Raw genomic sequence first — 25,475 nt, forward strand, 5'->3', positions numbered from 1 at the left:
ACTTTTGCGCCATATGGTTGAGAGAAGAGAAGTTAGTTTACGTCAGCTTTCATCGTTAGCAGCTTAAACCCAGCACTGCTCAGGTGACAACTGTAGTTGGTGAGGACATGTTTGTTTTGGTTTTATGCAGCATGCCATCTCTTCCAAAAGAGGGAATTTGAGTCACACATGTACATAACAATGTCAATGATAACATGATAAAAATAATCTATGATGTCCCTCTGATCAATTAATGAGAAAGGAAGGACAGTATTTGTGAAACGGCTCGTTGAAAGAGATGTGGTCAAGGAAGTTGTTTTGACCTGATCATTTGAAGAGATATGGTTACATACTATAGATCCAGTTTCAATCGTTTGAAATGCCTGTTATGATCACGTTCGTGTCACATTTCAAGGTCAGGCATTTATTTAAAGCTCTTCAATGGAAAACATGATCACTGCTTTACTGCCTACTTTTTATTGTCAGTAGTTTTATACAGTGTTTAAAATGTCAAGTGAGGTGTGGCAGTCATGATTTGTGGCATGAGAGGTGGATTGCAGGTATAGAACAAAGATCTCATTGTCAAGTGCTGCGTTGTTTGTTGTGAATTTAAGCTTTGGATATCAGGCCTGTAAGATATTTACTTTTTCATTCTTACACATATCAGGCAGGTTTATCTTTTGGTTCTTAGTGGCAGATGTTAGTTAGTGTTGCTATAGAATGCTGAGCAAGAACAACCTTTTTGGAGTGTTTTTTTTCTCACTAATAAAATTAAATTCACCCTCCCATCTATGATGAAAGGTCAATATTACTGATGCTCCAAGGTGGGATGGATGTTGTGGGTTGTAACTTGTAAACAATGAATCAATTTGTTTTATGACCAGATCCATGACGCTTTCTCTAATTACCTATCTGTGCTTTTAGAACAGGTTCAGCCACACCTCCCGGAGGAATTAATGAACCAAACGTTGCAGCCATAAATAACGATGGGCAGAACCACCCATGTTGTGTTGGGAACGGTGCAGGAAGTTGATCGCTACATCACAGCCATGTCCATGTGTAAGAGAAATATCCCCAACGTGCATGACTTGTTTTTTCATCACATAAAAATATTTTGTGCTCGTGACTTTACTGCTCACAACTGACTTGCACTTTACGCTATTTTCACCAGTTTGGTTTGGATAGTGTTGCGATCATTTAAAAAACAAGCTTGCCTCAGCTGTATTAAGTTAGCTTCAGCATTTGATGATTCACTGCATGACATACGCCGGGTTTGTTTCTGTGTGCTTCTGTGCACCCATGTGTGAGCATATATAATCTGGTATTCAACTCTGTCTTGAAATGAGCTGTGTGCATTATTGGCATGTGTGCGGAATTTTGCATCATTTCTCTCTGTCACGATTTGCTTGTTAGACAAACCATCATGAAGTGTCAGTAATCACTTCAGCCATGGAAACATTTCACATTTCCTTCTTTCCCTTTCTGCACAATAAACATTTAGCAGCTTCTCTCTCCACTACTACTTGTTCTACTTGGCATTATTAGAATGAGGAATGACTGGGCATTTTAGCAAATTCACTTATTACAAAATTGAATTTGAATTGAATTTGATTGTGCTGCCAATTTGAGAGCTATATCCATATGAAAAAGGCCTGAGGAATCCAGATTTCAGACACTTAATTAGTGTAACTTGATAATGTAGTTAAACATATGGTTAATGTGTTAACATTTTAAGGCTATAATCTGTTTTTAAAGTTAGTATATTCAAAATTGCCTAAGACATGAAAATAAGCTGCTTAAAGTAAAATATTTGTATCTAGCCGATGCTCTTCAATAGGCACAAGAGGTGAGGTGCAAAGTCATCACATTTTTCGATATTATTTTACTTTTTGGTACCACACATTTTAAAACTACTTTTTGAATCGTTAATAGTATCCAAAAGTGCTGTGGCTTTAAAAAACTACAAATCATAAGTCATATTTTTAACCCCTTTTCAAATGTTTGTGAACTCCATGTTATACTTCACATGTAGGGAAAAAAACTGCAGACCACCTGACTGCTGCCCTTCTATATACAGTTATAACGTTTTTTACTATTAAGGAAGCATGTTTAATTTCTATAGATGTTTTATAACCATACCCTAGAAGCCACAGCCCCCCCTCTCCCCACATCTTCCTTCCTCTCCTGTTACCTCCTCTCCTGCCTTATCCTTTTCTGTCACCATTTGACCTCCTTTATCTTTTTGTTTTTGTTCTGTCTCTTGTACTCTACTCTGCTCCACTTTCTCTATTCACCTCTGCTGCTCCTTCACTGCACACAGGTACTGTTTGCTAAGATCTGGATGGGCAGGGCATGAGGCTAAGCTGGCTGTCACAAGCCATCTGCAGTGTCACAAAGTGACATGCAGTCACGTTCTACACTCTACTTTTTCCTCCAGGCATATATGGGCCAAGGAGGATTGTCACGGAAGGCGAGGGAGGGCTTGACTCCAGGGATGGTTGGAGAAAATGTCAGAACCTTTGAAAATTGAGCGAGAAGGGCTATTGTTGATTTATTGACAATTACATGAAATTACAGAAGAGCAGATTTGGAGGTTTACCTGGACTCAGCAGGAAGATTTTCAAGGTTTGGGGGAAGAGAGTGTTTTAAAGACTTTAGTCAAAACATTAAGAAGACCTCAGAGATGTATTCATGTAATTGTCTTAAACCATGGAGCTCAGAGAGGTAAAGTTATTTAAAGAGTAGAAAGAGAGAGCTGGCAACGAAGGCGAAATCCCAAGAGGGATCCCTGTGGTATCCCTAATCTGTGTTGATCTGGTTAGAGAGTGGATGGAGTGACTGGGCAAAACGCCAGAGAGCTGACACCTGCCACAGAGACTCCACCAATCCCATCAGACTTACAGTATTTCACAGAACATTTAGAGAAGAACCTAATTTTATTTTAACCTTTCTTACTGATTAGATTGACTATAAAGCAATAACTAGGCAGAAGGCACAATGAAGGCTTTAATTTAAATGGAGTAATTTGGGAAAGAGTGGGTTTGTTTGTGTTTGAAGTAATGTCTAATGTGTTGTTATGGTTCTGGCAGGCCAATGCATAATAAACGTATTACAATGTGGACAAGGAGGAAATTATCAAAGCTCCTTAACTGAACATGTTAAAGCTAATGTGTAGTTAGCTGTCAAAGCACATGGGTCATATTTACAGAGTATATCATTTATCACAATAGATATTATTATGTTGCCCCCATAAACAGAAAGTAGCTTCTTAAGGTAGATTTTGTCTGATGTCATGACATTTGTGACGATTCAGAAAAAAAAGGTCCCCCTCCTCCATGTCCGTGCCTAACATAGTTTTGCACCATAGCTCACATTGTATAGATTTGCTGTTGTAAGCTCAACCAAGCACAGCCATGTAACAAAGTCCAATCCTTTATGCTGAGCTCTTAACGCTCTCCTAATGAGACAAATTTTGTAAATCTCTCTCAAATGTTACTTTAAAGCAGATTATGACGTCACAACAAACAAAACATCTGTCTCAGCTCAGTGCAGCACCCTGTGGCCTTTTGGGCACCGTCTGCTTTGTGTTCTTACTCTTATGGGCCTGATAAAGGTTCAAGAGCTACTTTTGTTTCATTTTTATCTCTGTTGTTTTTAATTAGACCAAGTTGAGCTCTTGCTGCCATACTTTGTATTTTACCCAGTGTTTAAAAGAAAGAGAATTTGACTATGACCTTCAGTTATTAAAGGAAGATAATGAATAAAAGAAGAAAAAGGCCAGAGTAGTAGTTTGAAAATTAATAAGTTAGCATGTTGCCACTTATATAAAGGATGTTTTCCCCTCCCCCTTTTACAAATGATGGAAATGATGAAGCCACACCGTAACTTTATCCTAACAGTAAGGCAGGCCATCCAGCCAGCCGGGCATGCAGCTGTTGTGTCCTTAGCCTCAAACATTCAACACCCAGCTCCAGCCTTGTCAAACAACCATCCCAGTCAGCTGTTCATCCCCTCAGCTCCTCTCTTTTCCCGGCCCCTTCCTCATGCAGACCTCCTTTCCTGCCCCAGGATGTGATATAGTGACGTGCCTACCCTCACAGTGAGACTGTTTCTGTTCTAATGTATTTGGGCACTGAAGAGATTACAAGGAAACAGCTTGCCTGGGGCAGGCAGCTGCTGTTTCCTACAGCTCGTGGCCGTTTTGGGGGGACTGGAGCAGGATGCCGTGGGGGAGAGCTGGCTCCGCGGCCCTGCTGCTGCTCTCGGGCAGAGTCATCTCACGGGCCAAGGCCAGGTAGGATTAGGCCTCTGCTGCTGCTGTGGTTTTAGGGGGTTTAAGGCTGATGTGGATTAGATTATCCTCTACTCTTAAACTAAACTGGGGATGGGTTCTGTGCAAAGCTGTTAAAGAAAAATATTGTGTGACTCCATAATTTGCTTCGGGAAGCTAGTTTTACAGGCAACAGTTTCATTCTGTGATGGTTTAGGACAAGGAGTGTCAATATTTGGCTTTATTTTGATACCATTTAAGGTCATTGTAGACATGCTGTGATTCAAAAACATACCTTCCTGTTTAGATTTATAACAGGACAGATTATTGATACAATGACAGGAGTTTAAGAAATACTTTCTAAGAGCTGAATGAGCAAACTTGTCGCATTCCCTGCAAGATAAGAGGCTTGCAATTGGATCCAACCACGAGGATTAAACATTGTTGCTTTCAACAGGAGCCACTTTTTCAAGTAGCTTACTCTAGACATTCCCCATGGTCATTGGTCGAGGTTACTTTGTGTTATTTCCCACAGTGCTGCTGAATATAAAGAGAAAAGTTTGATATTTTGCCCATTCCTTTCTCACAGTGGATAGTTTCCTGTTGATTCTTTGTTTTAATTTGAGCAAAAAGAAAAACAATCAGTCTGACATTCACAGTTGTGCCTATTTTCACTAATGATCAGTAGTAGGATGGAGCATGTGAATTGTTTTGTTGCTGAGCTAACCTTCTGGCAAGTATTATAAGCAAGATTCAGAACAAAACAATGCTGCTTTTCCTCATTGTACTTGAGGCTAAACAAAGAAGCCCGGGAAAAGAGATTCAAAGCTTTCTTTCCTGCTTGTAACCTGCCCTTGGAGGAAAATCTAGTAAGTAAGGGCTCTGGTATTCTTAGTAAAGGTAATTTTAGGAAGTATGATCTGAGTTGCTCTGAGTCTTGCACTGAAGTTTCAATCACATTTTAAGGTAAAAAAGCGACTCAAACTGCATGGAATAAACTAGATGGCTAGGGACTTCCTAGCTGGAAGGTTTCAGTAAATCTACATGATTACTAATTTCTAAGTTGTTCATATAGCTTTTTCAAAGAGAAAGAAAGACATTTAACAGAGTCAGATTTGCATGTTTTTGAAAGATGCATATGTTAGTTGAGGGGAAACAGTTTTCAGATGGGTTTAACCAGAATCACAGAAAAACAGTTTTTTCTCACTTCTCCATTACAAGGTGGTGGTGTTACCGTCTCTGTTTACATCCTCAGCTGATGTATAGCCTGTCATCAGCATGACAAGAAAGAATGAAACAGTGGTGATGAGTCAGATTGATTGGGTAATGGGCTCACAGGCAATGTTGACAAACCAGTTGCACTTGCGCTTTCTTTTACTGCACGTAAATGTGCTTCTAACTCAGCCTCCTGACAGGTATTTACTGTATGTCAGCCATCAGGTATGAAGTTGAACCAGCACTGTAGTTTTAAGGGCATGAATGGTGCAATAAGTTGCCGTCTTTTCAGCATATAAGGCATGATTTGATTTGCAATCCACACAACAAGTATGTACTGTTTGATTTGGGATTTCCTTTTGCAGTGTAAACTCGAGCAATTGTCTTCATCCTTTGATCTGTTTGATTAAGTTAAATCTCGGCTGGCACAGTAACAGCAAACTAAAGAGTTGAAGAGTTGTCTCACCTTTTCAACACTTAACACTTGATTAATCAACTCAAGTTGAGTTGTGTAGCTTTCTTTAAAATGGCCAATAAAGTGCCTAAAGTGTCATAATGTCATATTTTTCCATTTCACTTATTTGGCCAGAAGCTTCCTCGCTCTTGTCCTCTTGACTAACACAAGAACTGATATTGTGTTGATACCAGATTGTTTTAACTAATTTATGTAGCCTATAGTATCATTCTTGATGAACATTCTTGTTTGAAACAGAGAGAAAGATGGCCATCAGGCATGCATGCAGGGCGTGTCACCTCCTCACTTTGCGGGAGGGGACAGGTGTGAATGATGTGTTGCTGTTCAGAAAGTCGTCACTCCCTCTTGCATTCCAGCTTCAGCTCCACTCAGCTCACAAACACGCCACACAGTCTTACAACAGCTCTTCCTGTCACCACACAGAGAAACTAGAGCAGCGAGCAGATTTACATCGCACTCACATGGTGTCCAACCACCAGGACTGGCTAAAGCGAGGGGTTTTTGTGCTGGACTTTAATTCCTGGATTACGGTAGCATTGTGGATATGGGAGGCAGAGAGGAGGTAATGGTGAGCTGGATTGAGTCCAACATGCAGTTTCCACACACCAGGTTGAACCGATTCAGGTTCCGTCCTTCAAAAGGTCCAGCGAGGAGCAAACGCACGAAGTCCTCCTCCCAAAAGCAGAAAGTCAGGTATGTGTGTGAGAAGGAGCTGGAGCTGGATCAGAACAAATCAAAATCATCAAAGTTTTAGTACGGTGTATGCTTGGAGTGTTGCTGTGTTGGTGGGACCATGTACAGTAAATTCATGGCATAACCTGAGAGGGAAGTGCAACATAAACATGTCATTCAAGGCCCTTGCAGTAGTGGTATGTTTAGACTATACGGCAGGGTCTTTGTTTTAGTCGGTGATCTTGACATAAACAACATTCAGAAACTGCAGGATAGTTTGCAGACAAATTATCTTTGGTAGGACAGGGATACGTTTCTGTGGAGAGCTGTGGTGATATATTTTCTGATCTAATTATAAATCTTGTGGCTTTAACTAGATTTGATGTGGGTGCTGAGCTGCAGGATTCAGAGCTTGCTGCTGTGAGGCAGCTGTCTGCAGACCTTGATGTATTTTATCCATGAGCACAGCAGGTGTTGGGCACATGTCCTGGCTTTGGATAAATGATAGCCTGTATTTCTCCTTTAGAAATGCATTATTGCCCGGTGTTGAGTCTGTGTCAAATAGAGGAAAATACAGGTTCTTTTTCTAATTTAAATCTTTGTGGATCTGATTAGTGTTTCTCAACTCATGGTTCGGGACCCAAAAGTGAGTCGCGAATGTGTGCCTGGAAAAAATATTGTGTCAAAAAGTCTGTTTGTTTTCATTTTGTGTATAATATGTTCCGTCACGTTTTGTACCACCTGAAGTCCAAAGGTCACCATTTTTCATTGAAATATTCTGATAGGTTAAAAAATATCTGAAACGCTGTTTTTCATGAGGGAGCTGGTGGTGGGTCCTGAGGCTAGACCAGTTGAGAACCCCAGGATTAGATCATGCATCTCTCTTTATATTGCTCTCTACTTTTTACAGGTAAAGACAACAAATAAGAAAAGTGATTTATTGTCGTTTTTCCGATGAAAATTTTCTGGATTTAGCTTGATTCAGCATTGATTGATCATGGGAAAAAGAGGTTAGAATAGAAATGTAAGAATCATTGCAAATTCAAAGTCAGTACAGATCTGTACATTACTTTCTACAGGGCATTGAACTTCTGAATTAGTTAAGTAACTTCTTGAAATGTGTTTTGAAAACCACTGACATGTTGGATGTCATCCAGTGAAATGATAGATGGGACTACATTGAACTGTCTTAGTATATTACATATGTATTATGTATGTATAGTGGAATGTTACCTCACTGGATAAGGGAACAGTGAAAAAGAAAGCAGCACCTACTTACTTAATAACATTTGACAGCCAGGATGTATATGAAGACTCTGAGGCATCCACCTGCATGTTGATCCAGAAGACAATTTGTAATTTATTTTATCCAGCTGTTCTCCTTACAAGAGTGATTTTTTTCCAGATTGCTCTATTAGTCTTTGCATGGTCTTATAATACTTGTGAGTTTATTGAAGGGCATCCTAATGTAAGAGCAGAGTTTATTAAATTCTGTTTCTATTGAAACTCACAACTGTCCCCAACCCCTCTAAGAAGCCCTTGAACTGGTTTTATGGAGCAAAGCATTGATCTGGATAAAAGCCTGTCTCATCTTCTTGTAGATGCTGTGGGCCTGTTTTTAAGAAGATTTTGAAAACATCATCACAGCACAACTTAAAGTATGACAGCTATTCTGAGCTCTGATACATCCAGCAACTATCATGTCAATGTCTGGTGATGAGCCATCTGGCATTCCTTAGATAGAGACGAATATGGTTCGGTATGTCTCTGGAGGTTTGCTGACACAGAGAATGTGACTGATCCACACACTGATGAAGTGAGTCAGCTGACCACTTCCTGTGTCTCTGATCACAAGGTCACATTTTAGTGCTAAAGGCTGAGAGTGTGTTTGCAGCTGAGTATATCCCATTGTTGTCAGGGAACAGTATCCTCCTTGTTCAGCCGTGCACAGGAAAAGATGGCTGCAAATCCTTGCTAGAGTTCAGAAAAGAATGTGAGATGATTGATGATTTCTTTATCTCAAAATGTTCACTGCAGGTTAGGTCTTCCATTGTTAGTGGGGTATATTTATTTATATAGTTCAGAGGGGTGTAGCCCATCTGAGAACACATCCCACAACCTAACAGTGACATCTAGTGGATCTAGAGGGTACTTTGCCTCCAGGCCACATTCTGCAAGAACAATAGAGACCCCCCTTTGTGTCCGCTCTCGCCATCGCTCTCCACACGCCGGCCCTCCCTCCATCCCTCTCCTTTTGTCTGTCCTGCTCTCTGGGCTCTCCCCGCTGATCCATCGTCCCTGCATCGTCTCCGTCCTCACCGCCCCTCCTGTGTTTGTATGTGTCTTTGTGTTTCTGCCAGTCCGTTTGCATGCATGCCTGCGATTTCTTTACGTGTGTGTATGTCTGCACCAGAAATCCCAGCCCCACCGAGATGAGCGTGGAGCCCTGGGCCAGCCCGCAGGACCAGGCAGCTGCTGAAGACACACATACCACACACTCGGCATCCTCCCAGGATCAGGAGCAGCACCCCGACAAACTCTGCCTGGACTCGTTCTGGAGTGAGGTGGAGACCATCAGACAGGGGAGTGGCTACACAGACCTCGACTGCACCAGGAGAGACTCCAAACAGTCAGAAGGTAAATGCTGATTATCATGAGCTGTTAGATTAAGAGTGGCTGGAGAGAGCTGTGATGGAGTCTGAGTCTATCATATAGAATGTTAAACCATCAGTGTTTAAGCACAGATGCCGCTGAGATCCTCCATGAAATGATGCATTTGCCATGGCGGCATATCAGGTTTCGTTCATGCAGCAAAGTAGTGCTCATCACCATGGCAACACAATCAAACACTTTGTGCTAGGAAGTACGTTATGCACGCAAGCCAAATATCCATTCATGAATGCTGACTTGATGACAATGATGTGTGTGATTATGTACTGTTAATACTTCCCTTTAATAGATCCCTTTGTTCCTTGAATTGTTTCACTGATGAGTAAACCCTGTAGTCAGGATTAGAACTGTAGGAGGGTCTCATTATTATTTTGAAAAGGTTATCAATACTATGTGCTACTTTATTAAATAACAGCTTATTATCTGCTGTATTTAGTCTCCAAGAAGTGTTAACAATCTTTAGATGAACACAACCTCTAATATAAATGGACTGCACCACAAAAAAATTGTTCTTATGCAGAGATTTGATGTTGACTGACACTAGCATAACCATATATTCACAACTCTGAACTGCATGAATATACATTGGTGACACATATTTAACCGTCTGTACATGTAAAAAAAAGGAAAAAACAAACCAATACCTACTATTACAACAGACTGACAGTTAACTTTAATGTATAGTTTGTCTTTTATATTAGGGAGTCATGTTACAGCCTCTAAAGCTACAGTGATGTAGACAGATACTCCTGTTTGGACTGGGCTACAGATGTTTTGTAAGCAATGAATTTATTACTTCCAGTGTTTCCCCTACCATTATATTGGTGGGGGCTTTTTGTGCCTTTATTGTAGAGATAGGATTGTGGATAGAGTCGGAAATCAGGGAAAGAAGTCATTTAAGGATACCTTTCCAATAGAAAAGGACAGCTGTCATTAAAAGTAACGCATGAACACCAAGATTCCTTCAAGTCATCGTGTCGTCGTGTCATCGTGTCGTCGTGTCGCCGTGTCGCCGTGTCGGCATGTCGGCTTGTCTCCACCCCCCCAACGCTGTAAACCTAGGGGAAACACTGACTTCATTCTTTACTACTATACTAATAATAACTTTACTTATTTTTAAATGTCCCTCATGTGACCCACACTAGTACCAGGGAAAGAGCTTACTGGTTTTATGCTCTAAACTCTGGAGCTCACTACCTTTTGACATTAAAACTGCGAGCTCTCTGGGTTCTTTTAAAAGTAAACACAAGACCTTATTTTTCTATCTGGCTTTCAATTTGGAGCTATTTGATAGCCTTAGTCAACATTTTTTTCATTGTTTTTACATTTGGTTTGATTTTAATCGATTAATTCCTACATATTTTATTATTTTCTATCAACTTTTATTTTACGTTTTAATCATTATTGTCTTTCCTGTTTTAGTCTTTTAGAATTTTATCTATTGTTTTTTTTTATTATTTCCTGTCACCTTCTGTGAAGCACTTATGGCTGCATGCTTTTCTGTTTAAAAAGTGCTATATAAAGAGTTATAAAGCCTTTAAAAAACGATGTTTACAAAGGGCTTAGACAGACAAAGCAAAGGCATGAACTCTAACTGATAATAACATCAACATCAACAGTCGGGCCAAACACAGAGAACTAAAGAAAAGTCAAACAAAAAGGCAAGAACAAAACACAAACACAAAAGGTCAACAATAAACAATGCAACTAAAAGGAATAAAAGTGATACAGCAGGCAGATCTCAAAAAGTTATAAAGCAATACAATTAAATCAATAAAATCAATAAAATAAGATAGAAAGGTTATAAGACAACATCACATCAGGTTCATCAAACAAAAACAGACGAATAAGAGGTATATAAATAAGTAAATAATATATCAGAAGGGCAAGGAAGTGATTCATAAATTGGGAGCCATAAAATAAAAAAGGAAAAGAGAGATATTAGATACTTTTAAATAGGTGGCATCACATAAAAGCCACCTGAAGAAGTGTTTGCTTGTTATTTTCTCAATTACTGGCTTGAAACCAGAAAGTTTCTGGTTTAGCTCAGCTGGTAGAGCAGGCGCCCCGTGTTCAGAGGTAACTATCCTGACTGATCCTGACACAGTTTGGTGAAGGTCACCCCCCACTTACTTCAAACAAACAACAGCTAACTAATTTGTGAGATCCTCAAACTATAGGTTATTATAAAAAACCACTGTGCATGCTAAACTGCATTGTACTGTATCTATCCTTTCACTGTACCTTCTACAAATGTGTCTCAGAAGGGGAACAGGAGGAGCAGTGGCTGGCTGATGCTGGTTTGTCAGACCTGATCAATGAGGATGGCGATGATGTAGAAAAAGCTGTGCTTCTGTCCACTCTGACCCGGACCCAGGCCGAGGCCGTCCAGCGTCGACTAGAATCCTACACACTGTCCCTACGTAAAAGGAACAAACCTCCACCGCGGGACGTACGAGACGTCTTCAACTCGCCCATCGCACAGGTCAGGACCTTTAGAAGTTTGTAAATATTTGAATTTCTGCTGCTTTGAAGGTAAATCATTGATTTATACAACAACATTTAGACTTGCTGGTGTAGAAGGACAATCTTGAGTGTGAGTGGGGAAACTCAGATTTACTTAACTGCTGTCCCAGATGTTGATTTATATGAATCCAAACACATTATGCATTTTATTTATGTACAGAATTATGATTTTGACCTCAATGCTTCCTAGAAACTTGGTTCTCTTTGTTTTAGCCACGTTCCAAGCTGAAGGCCAGTTTAAAGGTGAAATGTTTTGTGTTATCTAATTTACAGCAGGCAGAATCTGTCTGAGCCAAAGCTGCATACAGTAAAATATAAAATAGCCATTTCCCTGATGACTGTCAGTACACATTGAGGGACTATCTATTGTACCAGTGTATTGTGCTGTCTTGTTAAAGGCCACGCTTTGTCCTCACTGTCAGCCTGAGCCGCCCGCAGAGGGGAATAGAGACAGTGTTCCTCTGATGCTTATCAGCCCGTTATCAAACGAAACACTCTCTGTATCCATGACCATCAACACAGCAAACAATAAGAACCATTACCTGTATTCCCTGTGGTACTGAAAATATTACAGGACTGGAGGAAAATGTTTCTGTGTTTGTAACTATGATTCATTCTCTCTCTCACCAGAACCTCCTCCCTGACGCCCAACAAAGTGAAGACGTAGCCCAAGTCAGCATGGCGTCCGTTAACAAATCACCACTGTCAGGTGAGAGCTACAGGAAGTTGTTTTATGAAATCATGTTAACGAAACACAAGGGCAAAGAAGCAAAGGCTGGCATACAGCTATTTCAAAATGCAGAAAACGACAGCTGCTGTTTTTTTTGATAATCTGATGAGTCAAAACTAAATTTCTATTCTGGTTTTCTACAAGTACTCATACGTTTATCTACTAGGTTCTGTAATTGCCTTACACATATCTTAAAGTAAACCATACCTGCAGAAGTCAGGTGAGCAGCGGATTGGTGAGGTTGTGTGTCAGGATCAGATCTGAGTCCCGACAGCTATCTCTAAATCCTTGAATCCTCTAAAGCCTTGACTCTGAATGTAGTCGCTGGAGAGCGTCCCTGTCTTCTCAGCGCTGATCCCAATATATTTGAGTTTAAATAAATCAAAAAGTGTTTTTATATTCTCATATTATATTCTTACTTTCCTGAAGTTTACTCAAATATTTTAAATACAGCGGTTGTGAAACATGCTGTTGTTTGGCATATGTAGACAAAAAACTGCTAGAATATTCATTTTAGATCAAAGTAAAGTGAAGGATATACTGTGAAGAATCAAAATGGTATTGCCCCTGAAAGAGGTAAAGATTCCTTCTGACATTTTTTTTTTATTCTGAAGTGAACTCATAGATTTGAGTGTGTGTGTGTGTTTCCCTCTTAGCCGTAACCCCAGAGCATCAGCGAGGTGCTCCCAAAGAAGAATTCTTCATCACTGATGTGGCTTACTGTGAACAGGCCGTCATCTTCCTCAAACAGGCCAAACTGCCACAGAACAAAATCCTCCGCAGGAAAGAGGATGGCACTTTGCCGGTAAGCTCTAAAACACTTTCCCCTCTCTTCATCATCTCTCTAGGATTGTTATTTCTTTGTAATCATTCTGTCAACTTCATCAAATGGGAAGGTAACGTGACTTCAAAGGGAAATACAAACTTTTGCATCCTTTTTGTTTGCGTGGAAGTAAACCTGAAATAGATTCACAGAACAAAGGAAATGATTGCATAGTTTTGAGGAAGACAAGGGACATACATGACTAATAATAACCCTCATTAATACAATCAGTGCATTACACTTTTGTCATGTTTTTGCTCTCTTCCTCGCTCAGTTTTAAAGAGACACAGACTGTATATTTACAGTGAAACATCCAAGAGTCTTACTTTGTTTCTTTACTACACAGGCACCAATCTACAGTTACTTTAACACAGAAATGTTGCTTTAAGCCATTTTAATCAGCCCGTTTGTTTGTTATATAACAGGGTTGAGTAGGATAAGCTACAAAGGAAAGTAGCTGCAAACAACAGAGTTTCTGTGTTTACGGGCACATTAAGTTCCTTGGCAATAGAATTCAAAGTTTTAAAACATGTTCATTCCATTTCCACAAATAAGTATTAATCAAGGGGACAACATTACAATCAGATTTATAAAATTGACATTGGACATTTTTTTCTCCTTTTCTGTGCTCTCTGTTTTTCGACCCCCTCTCTCTCTTTATCTCTTCACATTTCTCCTCTTCCACGTCCTCAACGTCAATCCCCCTCTCCTCACTTTTCTCTCCTTCAAATCTCTCACCTTCTCAGCGGGTCATCTGTCCCAAGTGCCGTCTAGGAGTGACTCGTATTCAGGATCTCTCCCACACTGACATGAAGAAGGTGCGTCAGTTGGCTCTCATCGACATGACGGCGCTGTGCGACCTCTTAGAGCTGGAGGTCAAAAGGCATAAAACTGGCAAGAGAAAAATCGCAGGTATGGCATCATCCACACAAAGGGTGCATACAAAACAACAGGGAAACAAAATATCAATCTTCCATAACTAATCTTTGCATTTCCTTGGTAAGGCTTAGTTTGACAGACATTTACAGTATATCGTCTCATATACACAACTTTCCTCAAGTAATGACATGGCAGTATAAATGTAGGCATACACACACAACAAAAGAAACTATGACCTCAGTAAAACTGTGTGTACATGATTATGTAAGGCCGATGACACTTGAATGACACTTTGGTCTGTCACAGAGAGTTCATTCTTCGGAGTGCCGCTGGCAACGCTGCTGGAAAACGATCAGAAAATAAAGACCAACACGACGACTCCTCTCTTCCTGCAGGGGGTAAGATTTTTTTAAATACTGAAAGTCATTCATATAAGAGAACAAAGATGGCATGCATGAAATGTTGGTAAATAGATTCTGTTTATATGAACTATTACAACATTAACAGCTCGCTCTTGAACATTATATAAAATATCATTCTACATCAGATCTGCTGTTCTCCCCTGCTCTGGCACAACATGACAGTTTACCCTTCACTTTGATCTTTCTCTATCTTTCTTAAAGATTTATTTTTGAGCTTTTGCCTTTATTTTATTGGAAAGTTGTTAGAGTTTGGAGGACTGTAGCCTTTGTACATTGGGTACGATCTAACCGCTCGGCCATCAACGCTCCAACTTTGATCTTTTTCTATCAATATATTGTTCAGCACATTCTTGAGCCTACAATCCTCCTCTTTAGATAACACAGTGTCCTCTGAATGTGAAATGCTCTGACCACACCCTGTACAAAACAGCAGTTACTGAGAATAACCAGCAGAGGTGAGCAAGAGATTCTTATCTGCTGAAGCCTTACTCTCTGCTAATGTCTCTCTCTCTCTCTCTCTCTCTCTCTCTCTCTCTCTCTCTCTCCTTCTCCCCTCTCCCTCTCTCTCTCTCTCTCTCTCTCTGCAGTTATTGTCGTTTTTAGAGAAGAAAGGAGTCGATTCAGAGGGGATCCTGCGGGTTCCAGGATCTCAGTCAAGAATCAAGGTACAATATTTGGCTCAGCACCTATTCCTTTAATTAAGCCAACACCAAATCATTTAATAAAACATTTTGCCTTTTTATTGTATGTTCTGCTTAAAGACAAGCAATTTGAAAATGTTACTTTTACCTGTTCAAACCAGGCAAATGATTAACACTGTAAAATGTCAAGTGTTTGACAGCAGTCAGGGGAATCAAACCACTTCATTGAGTTAAACTACTGTTGACATTTAGAAATATCCAATATGAAGAAAATAATTTACAACATTTTCAGCTTCTGCCCCTTAAACACCTTTATGAGCCTGGATTTCATTCAGCATATGAACATTAGAAGGAAAATCTATTTCATCAAAGCAGACAGAAGAGGGCGCCGTTTAGCACTAAGGTAGCAATGAACAACAGAAAATCAGAGGAGATCAATTAAATACTTGTGAAAGCTTCAAATGTTTTAGAAACAAAAGTATGTCATCCTAACATTAAGGTGATATTAGTAGATTCAAATAATTAACACAAAAAGCTCTACAAGCACCACTACGATCTGTAACATTCAGGATATTCTGAATTTTTCTTCTGTAAGAAGAGCACAACGTATTCATACAAACACCCTTGTTTAAGGAAACAAACAGAGGAAGGAACTGCATTCATATTCCAAAGTTCAAACCACAAATGCTACTGCCCATACAATCTTATAAGCCTAAGCCAAAAATAGAAGCTGATGACATGGCCAGGTAATAAGTTGTGAGCTCATGCCTGTGTAGTTAACATTAACACAGTCGAGTGGAGAGTTCAACTGATACTGGTGAGTTAACAAAGAGACAAAGAGCTCATTGAGTGACAAACATCAACTCATATCTTCATGTCATCATTCAAAATACTTGTCACTAAAAAAATGTATCGCTACAGTATAAACATCTTGATTTATGAAAGCGATAACTCATATCCATCTGTCATGACTAATTGGAAATTCCAGAACTGTTTAGTTTGTGTGTTGAAGTGAACTTGCCTTAAAGAATAATTCAACATTTTGAAAGTGATTCACTGCTGGTGAATTCACTGGTAGTGTGCTGTGGAATTTGACACTGACAGTTCATGTGTGGTTGTCCTGTTCTGATTGTTGCTCTCTTTGTGTTTCTGTCTGCAGCTGCTGCAGCAGAACTTTGAGACAAACTTCTACTCGGGGCAGGTCAGCTGGGACGAGGTGAGTCCAAACGACGCTGCTGCGCTTCTCAAGAAGTTTATCAGGGAACTGCCTGCTCCTCTGCTCACTGCCGAGTACCTCAACACCTTCAGCGCCGTCAGAGGTCAGTGGGCATTTCTCTACTGGTTTCACTTTGAACCTTTTTTATCATTCAGACAACACACCTGCTGCTTTAGCTCCACCTCCCAAATGAACACCTACTACAGAAATCTTTCTTTGTTACCCTGAAATGTGTGAAAATATTGAAATCTCTGTTGTGTAAGCATAAACTCGAACAATTCATGTGTCACATTTAGACACATTGTATTTCAGGCATTTGGGAGGGGCAGTTATGTTTGAGGTTTAGGATGAAATACCTTTCAGTTTCAAACAGTACCAAATCAGACACCACAAATTACACATCTCCTCTTCAGTTACATAACGACATCCACCTGTAATTAATCACACCGCAAGTCAGTACCAGAGGGGTGTGGTGTTGACTTGACTGACTGCATTGTGTTTCTGTTTCCATGTACGGCCAGCTGCATATTTTACTGTTTAAAGTAGACACACACAACAATTCCTCTTCTCCTCCTCTGCATCACAATCTGCTGTCCACTTTTTCAGACAACTCAGCAGGGTTCACTTCATAATTACCTTAGACTCTTTACCCCGATGACAGAGTCGTGTGATGCTTATCTTGTCTGCGCCGGCTGAGAAATCCACTTTAAGATGAACAAGATGATAGTCTTTTAAGAGGCGTCCTTACCCTTTCACAAATACTTGCACAGTGACAAAGCGGAGCAAAAGAACAGTCCCTAGTCACATGATTTTTTAGCCCAAATAGTCTGGATTGATATTAATATATTCTGATTGATGACTCACTGATGTTTAGTGTTTAAAGAGAGTTGGTGCAAAGTGATGAATGATGTTTGACCACAGAGACATAAGCTCAAACAAACTTAATGGCTGCCTGTCACAATGTCATTAATCTTCAGGTTTCCCATTATTCTAAGTCGCAGTCTGAGGAAATGAAGTGTGTGTGTGTGTGTGTGTGTGTGTGTGTGTGTGTGTGTGTGTGTGTGTGTGTGTTAAACCTCTGCTCCCTCCTTCTCCAGACATCACAGACCTGAAGCAGAAGCTCCACATGTTGAACCTCCTCATCCTGCTGCTGCCCGAGCCCAACAGGAACACACTGAAGGTGCACACTCAATGAACACACACACTTATACACACAACACAATACACGATGATACTGTTCTCATGCCCTTAAACAGTCAGATTTGTTAAGTTTCTGACATTACACTAACATGTCAACACATTTTAAGGATATTATCCTCAAAGACTTTTACACATTTCTAGGATATTGTAGAATTTTAGGCACACAAGCTTTGCCTGAGTATCTTTAAGTGCCACTTTATTTATCAAACTGATACTAGAACTACAATCCATTTTAAGAAGGCTTCCTCGCCATGGATGCACTTTAAGGAAACCCCTGATTTCCAGGAGAAACTAATGACTTAAATAAAAAATAAAAAAACCTTAACTTCAAGTTAAACTCCAGCAAGAATTAAACAGAATCCTGCAATGTTTTTTATACAACCAACATGCTCCCCTTATGGTATCAGGAATTCATCCAAATGTACCTTTATAAAAAAAACTCACATGCTGAAGCACTGTTTCGTAATGTACTGTTTTGTTTTGAATCCACAATTTAAGCACTGTATCTTGTTATACAACCACAGGCATTAACCATATGACTCACTTTCACCGACAGTAGTGTGCAGTCAGCTCCGCTTTTAGCATCCAGGATCATGTAACCCACCTGAACTAATTACTTTGACTCCAGTGGAGGCAGCTGAAACTTACTGTGCATTAACGCTCTTCTCAGTAGAGGTGTTATAGATGATTCAGTCGCTGTGATATCCACTTTTCTCCCTGTCGTGCTTCTGCAGAAGTGGCCTCGTTACATTTGTACATTGTTTAGTTCAAAATGAGAGTGTCTATCAACCTCCACATAAAATGAAATGTTCAACATACAGAGGACATTGAGTGTGATAAAAACATCTCTTTCTAAAATGTCAGACTAGCTTTGATTTTATATATCTTTACACAAGTCTCCATGTGTGCTTCCTTCAGGCCCTCCTGGAGTTCCTCAGTAAGGTGGTCTCCAGGGAGAAGAGGAACAGGATGAACCTGTGGGCCGTGGCCACCATCATGGCTCCAAACCTCTTCCTTCATAAGGCCGTCCCCAGCAGGCTGACGGAGGGCGCAGAGAAAGGACACGCAGAGAAGGCAGCTGATGTTATGAGGCTTCTCATCCGTTACCAGGACCTGCTCTGGACGGTAAGACCACCCTCATATTCAACCTCAGGAGGAGAGGACTGTAAATATATTAGTGTGTCATTAAGTAGCAAGTTCAAATTAAATATCAGTAAAAACAGTAATTAAAATTGGCCTTTTCTTGAGATACATTTTTGAAAAGCGGTTCTGCTATATGTTATCACAAATGCCTTATATTTGTGTTTTTTTACACAAAGCTCCTTGGCATGAATTGATCAAAGCATCACAGATGTTACAAATGTTGAATCATACTGCCTTTTCTCTCCAGATTCCTAATTTCCTCATGAACCAGGTGCGCAAAATGAACGAAAACAGTAACAGGCGTTATCAGTTCTACGATCGCCGCATCAAGAACCTGCTGAGGAAGATCCACACAGACAGCCGGGAAAAACCTGATAAAAACACCTCAGAGGTAAGGTTTCACCACCAATAAACAACAGCAATGCTTTCACTTCTCTATTATTGTGTCAGTTTTTTTTTCTTTGGAGCTAATACAAATGTTAAAGTACAAGTATCTGTAAACACCAAATGATTGGATTTGTTATCCACAGAAAACTCCTAACTCACTGATCATAGCAGTGGAGGCTCAAATTCTCATGAGTCACTAAAACCTGAACTGTCTAAAGTAATAGCAATTATTCTTTAATCTTTTCTTTTGTCTTTAGCCGTGCCGTACAGTGAAGATCCAGGTTGGGGATCAGGTGAGCGGTACAATGGAGTTCAAGCTGAACATCAACTCCCGAGCTTCAGACCTGCTCGCCCAGTTTCACCGCCAGTGCCTCCGCAGCCCAGAGAACGGAAAGGGCAAAATGCGAAGGTACAATACTACAGTGACACTTATGGCTATGTGCCAGGCTGAAACTTCACTTCAGAATGATTTTAAACTCAATAAGCATAGCAACCTTGTGTTTTAGAGTAAATATGAATTGTTATAAGTTATGACAAGCTACTGGTTTGACTCCAGCCTCCAACAGTTTGATACGAAGGTGTTATCTGTCTGTCAGCAGAAACGGCTCGGTGGCATATCCAGACTGCGCTCTGTATGAAGTGGGAGGAAACATCGGTAAGTGTTAGTTGCTGCACCGTTGCCTCTGCTCTGACATTTGCATGTCTTTCTGCTCATTGAGCTGATGAGGGCACAAGGTCTTATGTAATGATCTGTGCATACGCCAAAGAGACAGGAGCAGTGCATCTGCAGTTATCAGAGCAGACAAATGCTTATTACACACATGTCTGTGTCTCTCACAGGAGAGTTGACAACTTGCTCGTTTAACAGTTTAGTTCTGAAACTGTACAGTCCTACCTGAGAGTCCAGATTAATGACTACATTTAGGATGGAGACAAAAGTCCTGTGATGATTCTAGAGCAGGATTCAGGCGAAAATCCCTTATCTTAGTTGTGAAGATTTGATTTGATGTACCTTTGAGTATAAAATTAAATTTGACATGAAAAGACATTGAGTTGAATGTAGAACAGAGGATGGACATGTAAACAATTTTCTTTCATTCTAAGTTCAAACTGTTAGTCTATAAAATGAAGAAACAATAAGAGAATATTTGACCTTGAAAATGATTTAAAGTTGCCGCTTTAATAATTATGCCAAATCAACCCAAACAGTATACACTTTTATTGATCCTTTTTGTTTTTTTGCAGGTGAGCACTGCCTGGATCCAGACACACATCTTCTGGATCTGTATAACAGTAACCACGGAGGAGAGTGGGTCATCAAGATGAAACCCAACGCCAGCAGAGGGCTGTGAAGGACAAATGGACAGATTGGTTCAAAACTTTCCAGAAGGACAAAGGAAGGACCTACAAAAGATGATATCAACTCAGGCCTCTGTTCTGATCCTCCTCGGAGCAACAAGCAAGCAGGAGACAGATGGAGGAAGCAGAAACAGATAGATGGAGATTCTGCCAGGAGCAGAAAAACTGTCTATGATCACATGAACACACACTGCCCTCTGCCTTTCTCACTCTCTCTCTCTCTCCTCTTTTCTTCTCTTCTCTCCATCCTTCCTCTCCTGCATTACTGCGGGGCTGTGAGCAAAAAGCTGCTGACGTGACTTATTACTTCCAACAGAGAACCTGCTGCACAGAAAAGAAAGGCGAGAGTGAACGGCTGGGCAGTTATATTTGCCTTTTCTTTTTTTCATCTCAGACCATGACGAGCAGATGGGGATGCAGAGCACCTCTGGCTACAGAGGGCTCAAGTCCCACCCCCACATTCTCAGGCCAGCTCGACAATGTGATTCACGTTGTGAGTTTCATTTGTTAGCGTTTTGCAGAAAGGTGAAACATGATACAAAATTAGTATCTTATTCCTCATGTGACAACATTGCTCCTGAGATTAAATTTGATTTGTGACCTTGGAGACATTGTTCTGCAACTTCAGTCATGTGTTGCAACTGCCTAGCATAGAAATGGCAGATTTATGGGAGTTGTAGTTGCTGAAAGCTAACAGTGACTTTACATGACCAACCACCAATCAGTGTGTCTAACTACACTTAAGAAACCAGGTTACATTGGTTACCGTAGACTGTGTTTCCAACAATCAGATTCCTGCCCTGAGTGACGATCCTGCAAATACAACTGACTAGAAGAAGGTTGGCTCACTTTGTCTCCCGTCCAGTTTGTGTTCAGATGGAATAATTATAAATATAAAAACTCATCCCTTAAAAAAGACCGACTGCTTTCCCTGAAAAAGTCTAAAAGAAGCTCCTTTAAGTGTAGACATGCAGGAGACATGTACCATTAGAAATCAGGTATCTCATATCCCTCTTACATAGTTACAGAAACCTGTTTTCCAATTTATTTAACATGAAAAATATGTAAACATTGTGAATGCATGAAGTTTCCATTGAACCTTAAGATTTGGACAGAAATCTTTTGCATCATGTCTTCCTTTTCTTTCCTTTTTAAAAAAAAAAAAAAACATTGACTGTCCAGAAACCAGTATTTAATGAAAACATCCCAAGCTAACCTGAGAATGGAGCGGGCAGCTCAGTTACTAACTGAACAATCAGTAAATGAGCTGACCGATGCTCCTCCGTTGCTCTTCGTCCTCCGCTCGCTGCTCTCCCTGTCGACCTTTTCCCAGCCCTTACTCTTTGAATACAAAGATTGCTGTGTATCCGCCCCTTTACTTCTTCCGTGCCATTCAAAGAGGGAACACCAAGATGAACTGAGCTCCTCTCTTATCTGTGAAATCTGCGTTCTCCTGGGCCTTATAAAAAAACAATCCATGGACTTCCAAGGACCCCTTACCTGAATAGAACGGCGCTCAAAGAGTGTTTTTTTTTATAAACTGAGGGATTTGGTGTCACCAGCTCAAGGACAGTCGCTGCACCTCTAAAGGGAGATGTCTAGGACACACAGTGAAGCTGGTCTTCAGTTCTCATTTTTAAACACACAAAAGTGCTGAAGTGACTCTTTGGGGGAGGGGGAGGGGGAGGGGGGGGGGGGTAATGGGATTATTGTTATTTATATGAATGTAATACCACTGTTGCTTCCGTATTTAATGAGTGTTGTAGGCTAGACATACTTTAGGATAATGTGGAGATGATGCTGAGTTCATTATTACAGTGTGTTGTGATCAGTTGCCCATACTCAGTGTGGGAATTTGCAGTGTTCTTGTGCATATTTCTTATTATACATCGTTTTTTTGATGAATCTTGTTACATTTTTCCCTCCTAAACATTACAGTAAGATAAATGTTGTAAATATACTTCTCATTTATACTCTTTATTGTGAAAAGAAAGTCGGACTGTTTCATTACCTTACTACTCAGAGTATTCCAAACACACACACGAGCAGTTAATGAATGTGTTCAGCACCTCGTGCCCTTCGTCATATGTGAACCATTTGCTCCTCGCAGTCGGAGCCATGTTGGGGCTCCGTGGCCATTTTGTGGGAAACGAGTCGCACACTCTTCACTCAATAGACGGAGTGAGGACCGCCGGTCTGAGCACTGACATCCATCAACACCCTCCACTCCGTCTCTGTCACCTTCCCAATGATGGACCGTAATGTGCATCAGAAACACGCCGAGGAATCAAATTTCCTTCATGAAGGAGGAGGTAATAAATGGACGTGATAAATTCTGCTGCCCTGGACCTGATGGCAGCAGTAGTGTGTGTGTGTGTGTGTGTGTGTGTGTGTGTGTGTGTGTGTGTGTGTGTGTGTGTGTGTGTGTGTGTGAGCGCGCATGCATGTGTGTGATGAGCTTCATTACACAGGTCCAATCGGCATGTCCCAGGGTCCTGGGCACAGTTCAGTGCCTCAGCACAAAGCGAGCTGATGAAACTGCCTTCTGCTGACAATCACGAGAAGTAGGTCACCTCTGAAGCAAAATCCCAGAGGGCGAGCCCAAACACCCCTGAGGAGCAGAGCACATGGACACGTTATTGTCTAAACACACATGACACCCACACACACATACATGGACAACAGGGGCACGAGTTCACACACTCTTACACCAGTTTTTTATTGACTGTATTTGTACATATGTGAATGTGTTTGTGTGTGTATGTGAGAACCAGAGGAAGCTTCCTATGGGGAAGATATCTCTGAACCAGTGTAATGTGTACAACTACCCAGGGAGACTTTTTAAGATAAGATGACGGACATTTACAGAAGTCTGTTGTGATGAAAGTTATGGATCTCTTAATGTCTTCATTAATGTCTGGCTTTTGTCATGAAGATTTTAGACGCCAGTAAGCAGACGGCAGAATGTATATTTATGCCCTTTACACGAGTCACTGTTTTTAATTTTCTGTGAAAACACCCCCAGTCTCTGCTGTAGAAAGAAACACCTTTGAAAAATGTGCTTTTTCTGTCAATAAATGTGAATCTAATATTGTCCTTAACATGATTTATTTGTTCAATATGGGGTAATGGGTGCGGTAGGAAGATGGTATCAACAAAAGCATCATTCATCCCTCTTGTGAATCTACAAAAAGGAGCGGTAACATACACACACGTAAATGTAAGCAGAGAAAATGTGCAGTGAAGTATTTGTTTTATTCTGCAGCTAGAATCAATAGAGAGATTAACCTTGTAATGTGTGCGGGTGAAGAGGCCGCTGCTGCTCCTTGATTAATCATCACCATCGGTCCTGGAAAAAAACCATTCGCAACTAACTGCCTCATCAACTCTGATTATTCAAGGTCTCGGTGTGTCCAAAGAGCCTCTTTGAAGACAAAAGAAAAGAAACTGGTGTGTAATAAAGCAGTCGTTGTTTCTTTCTTTCACAAAATTAGAGTTTAAAGCTGTGCAATTTGTATTTTTGATGAAGTGAAGTGATGATTGTGCGTCTAATCTCTGGATTTAAAATGTGATTTCAATCATTTGAAAACCAGATGATAACATTTCAGTCAATATTGATTTTAAAACAGAATATTTGAGGGGGTAATCATCTGCGTTCCTGGAATTTTGCATAAAACAAGGGTTACTTTTCTGAAATGGGTGTTGATGGATATGTAAAGTTTGGAGAGAAAATCTTTGACTGGGTTTGTTTTATTTCTTCTTCATTTAAAAGATTTTTCTGTTTTTGTCGGCCTCACCATTTTATGAAGGGACAGAGCACATTGATTAACATCTGTATAATGATACCAGATGTGATGTTGGAGTTCACTAGAATGCTAATTCACACCCATCGTTGAAGGGCCGGCAACAGAGACAAGCATTCAAATAAAATGTATACATTTAAATATAAACAACAAAATATATATATGTACTTTACTTACCTTCTGTCAGCACAGGCAACATAAGTTTTCTCTTTTCAAACACCTTTATGTTTTTCTTGGTAAACACTGTATTTGATTCTTTTTTCAGCCTCTTTCAGTCATATATGATTCTAAAATCTGCATAAATGCACCAAACTGCAGCCCCCTCCCCTTAAACTGAGCAGCAGCAGCAGCAGTAGTCAGGCTGGCAGACACGGGCCCCTTTGGCCCTCTGCAGATCTAAATTACTGTAATCAGTGGATGAAAAGCAATCAGCAGGCTTGTATGAGCTACTGGCAGAACGCCTGACCTCTGGCTCTCTCCACCAATCATACGGCTGCATTTCATTCACAACTAATCACAACCTGCACTCAGAGCTTCCCTCGCATTTCCCCTCACTCTTCTTCTTTTGTCTTTCTGTGCCATGCTGACCGGAGTCGAGCGGGTTGATGAGGGATGACGGTGCGAGATGAAGCCTCTTCCTGTGCTCACTCGGTGGCAGCCATCATGGTTTCCCTCCTGGCAGCAGCTGCAGAGGCTCGAACGCTGATGAGACAGTTTGAACACAAAGAAAAGTTTCAGATTTTGACTCTAAAGATGGGTTGAAGTGAGGCAGGAAGCGGATGGAGAAAAAATGCTCTTGTATAAATATAACAGATTAAAAGGACTGTGCTGAGGTAATCAGTGTTAAAAAGTAATTTGAGTGTCCGAGTGATTCAGACTTGATTAGCAGGTTAAAATACAGTCTCATCACTGTGTGAATTACTACATGCAATAAACTAAATATGTACTGATACTTTTAGGTACTAAATAATCCACAGAAGTACAGGATTGGTCTCTGGGTACAACTCAAGTCCTCACAAGTACCTCTGTGACGAGCAATCGTACCCCTAAAGGTACAAAAACTGG

General features: G+C 40.5%; 1 protein-coding gene across 4 annotated transcripts; it reads left to right on the plus strand.

Moving 5' to 3' along the window:
- Positions 1-4,101: 4,101 nt before the first annotated feature.
- LOC132978164 (rho GTPase-activating protein 40) lies at positions 4,102-23,703 on the plus strand. 4 transcript variants are annotated; one of them, XR_009673873.1, is made up of 16 exons: positions 6,322-6,632; positions 9,025-9,248; positions 11,546-11,766; positions 12,438-12,516; positions 13,194-13,342; positions 14,107-14,272; positions 14,546-14,637; positions 15,249-15,326; positions 16,462-16,621; positions 17,616-17,698; positions 18,637-18,843; positions 19,109-19,252; positions 19,506-19,657; positions 19,845-19,903; positions 20,494-23,035; positions 23,066-23,703. XR_009673873.1 is itself a non-coding variant. In XM_061043264.1 (15 exons), exons 1-15 carry the CDS (start codon positions 4,200-4,202, stop codon positions 20,598-20,600), a joined length of 1,995 nt encoding a protein of 664 aa, XP_060899247.1. In that variant the 5' UTR covers positions 4,102-4,199; the 3' UTR covers positions 20,601-23,703. The 4 variants fall into 4 exon arrangements, 3 of the variants coding, with proteins under 3 accessions (XP_060899247.1, XP_060899244.1, XP_060899245.1); XM_061043264.1 differs by lacking the exon at positions 6,322-6,632 and adding an exon at positions 4,102-4,273 and having other exon boundaries at positions 20,494-23,703; XM_061043261.1 differs by having other exon boundaries at positions 20,494-23,703.
- The last annotated feature ends 1,772 nt before the right edge of the window (positions 23,704-25,475 follow it).

This window comes from Labrus mixtus, chromosome 7 (genome assembly GCF_963584025.1).
Source record: "Labrus mixtus chromosome 7, fLabMix1.1, whole genome shotgun sequence".
NCBI lineage: Eukaryota > Metazoa > Chordata > Actinopteri > Labriformes > Labridae > Labrus > Labrus mixtus.

Coding starts and splice junctions, on each gene's coding strand:
- LOC132978164 (XM_061043261.1), top strand. CDS start 6,484: ATGGGAGGCAGAGAGGAGGTAATGGTGAGCTGGATTGAGTCCAACATG. Junction 12,517..13,193: donor TAACAAATCACCACTGTCAG/GTGAGAGCTACA, acceptor TTTCCCTCTTAG/CCGTAACCCCAGAGCATCAG. Junction 19,658..19,844: donor GGAAAGGGCAAAATGCGAAG/GTACAATACTAC, acceptor TCTGTCTGTCAG/CAGAAACGGCTCGGTGGCAT.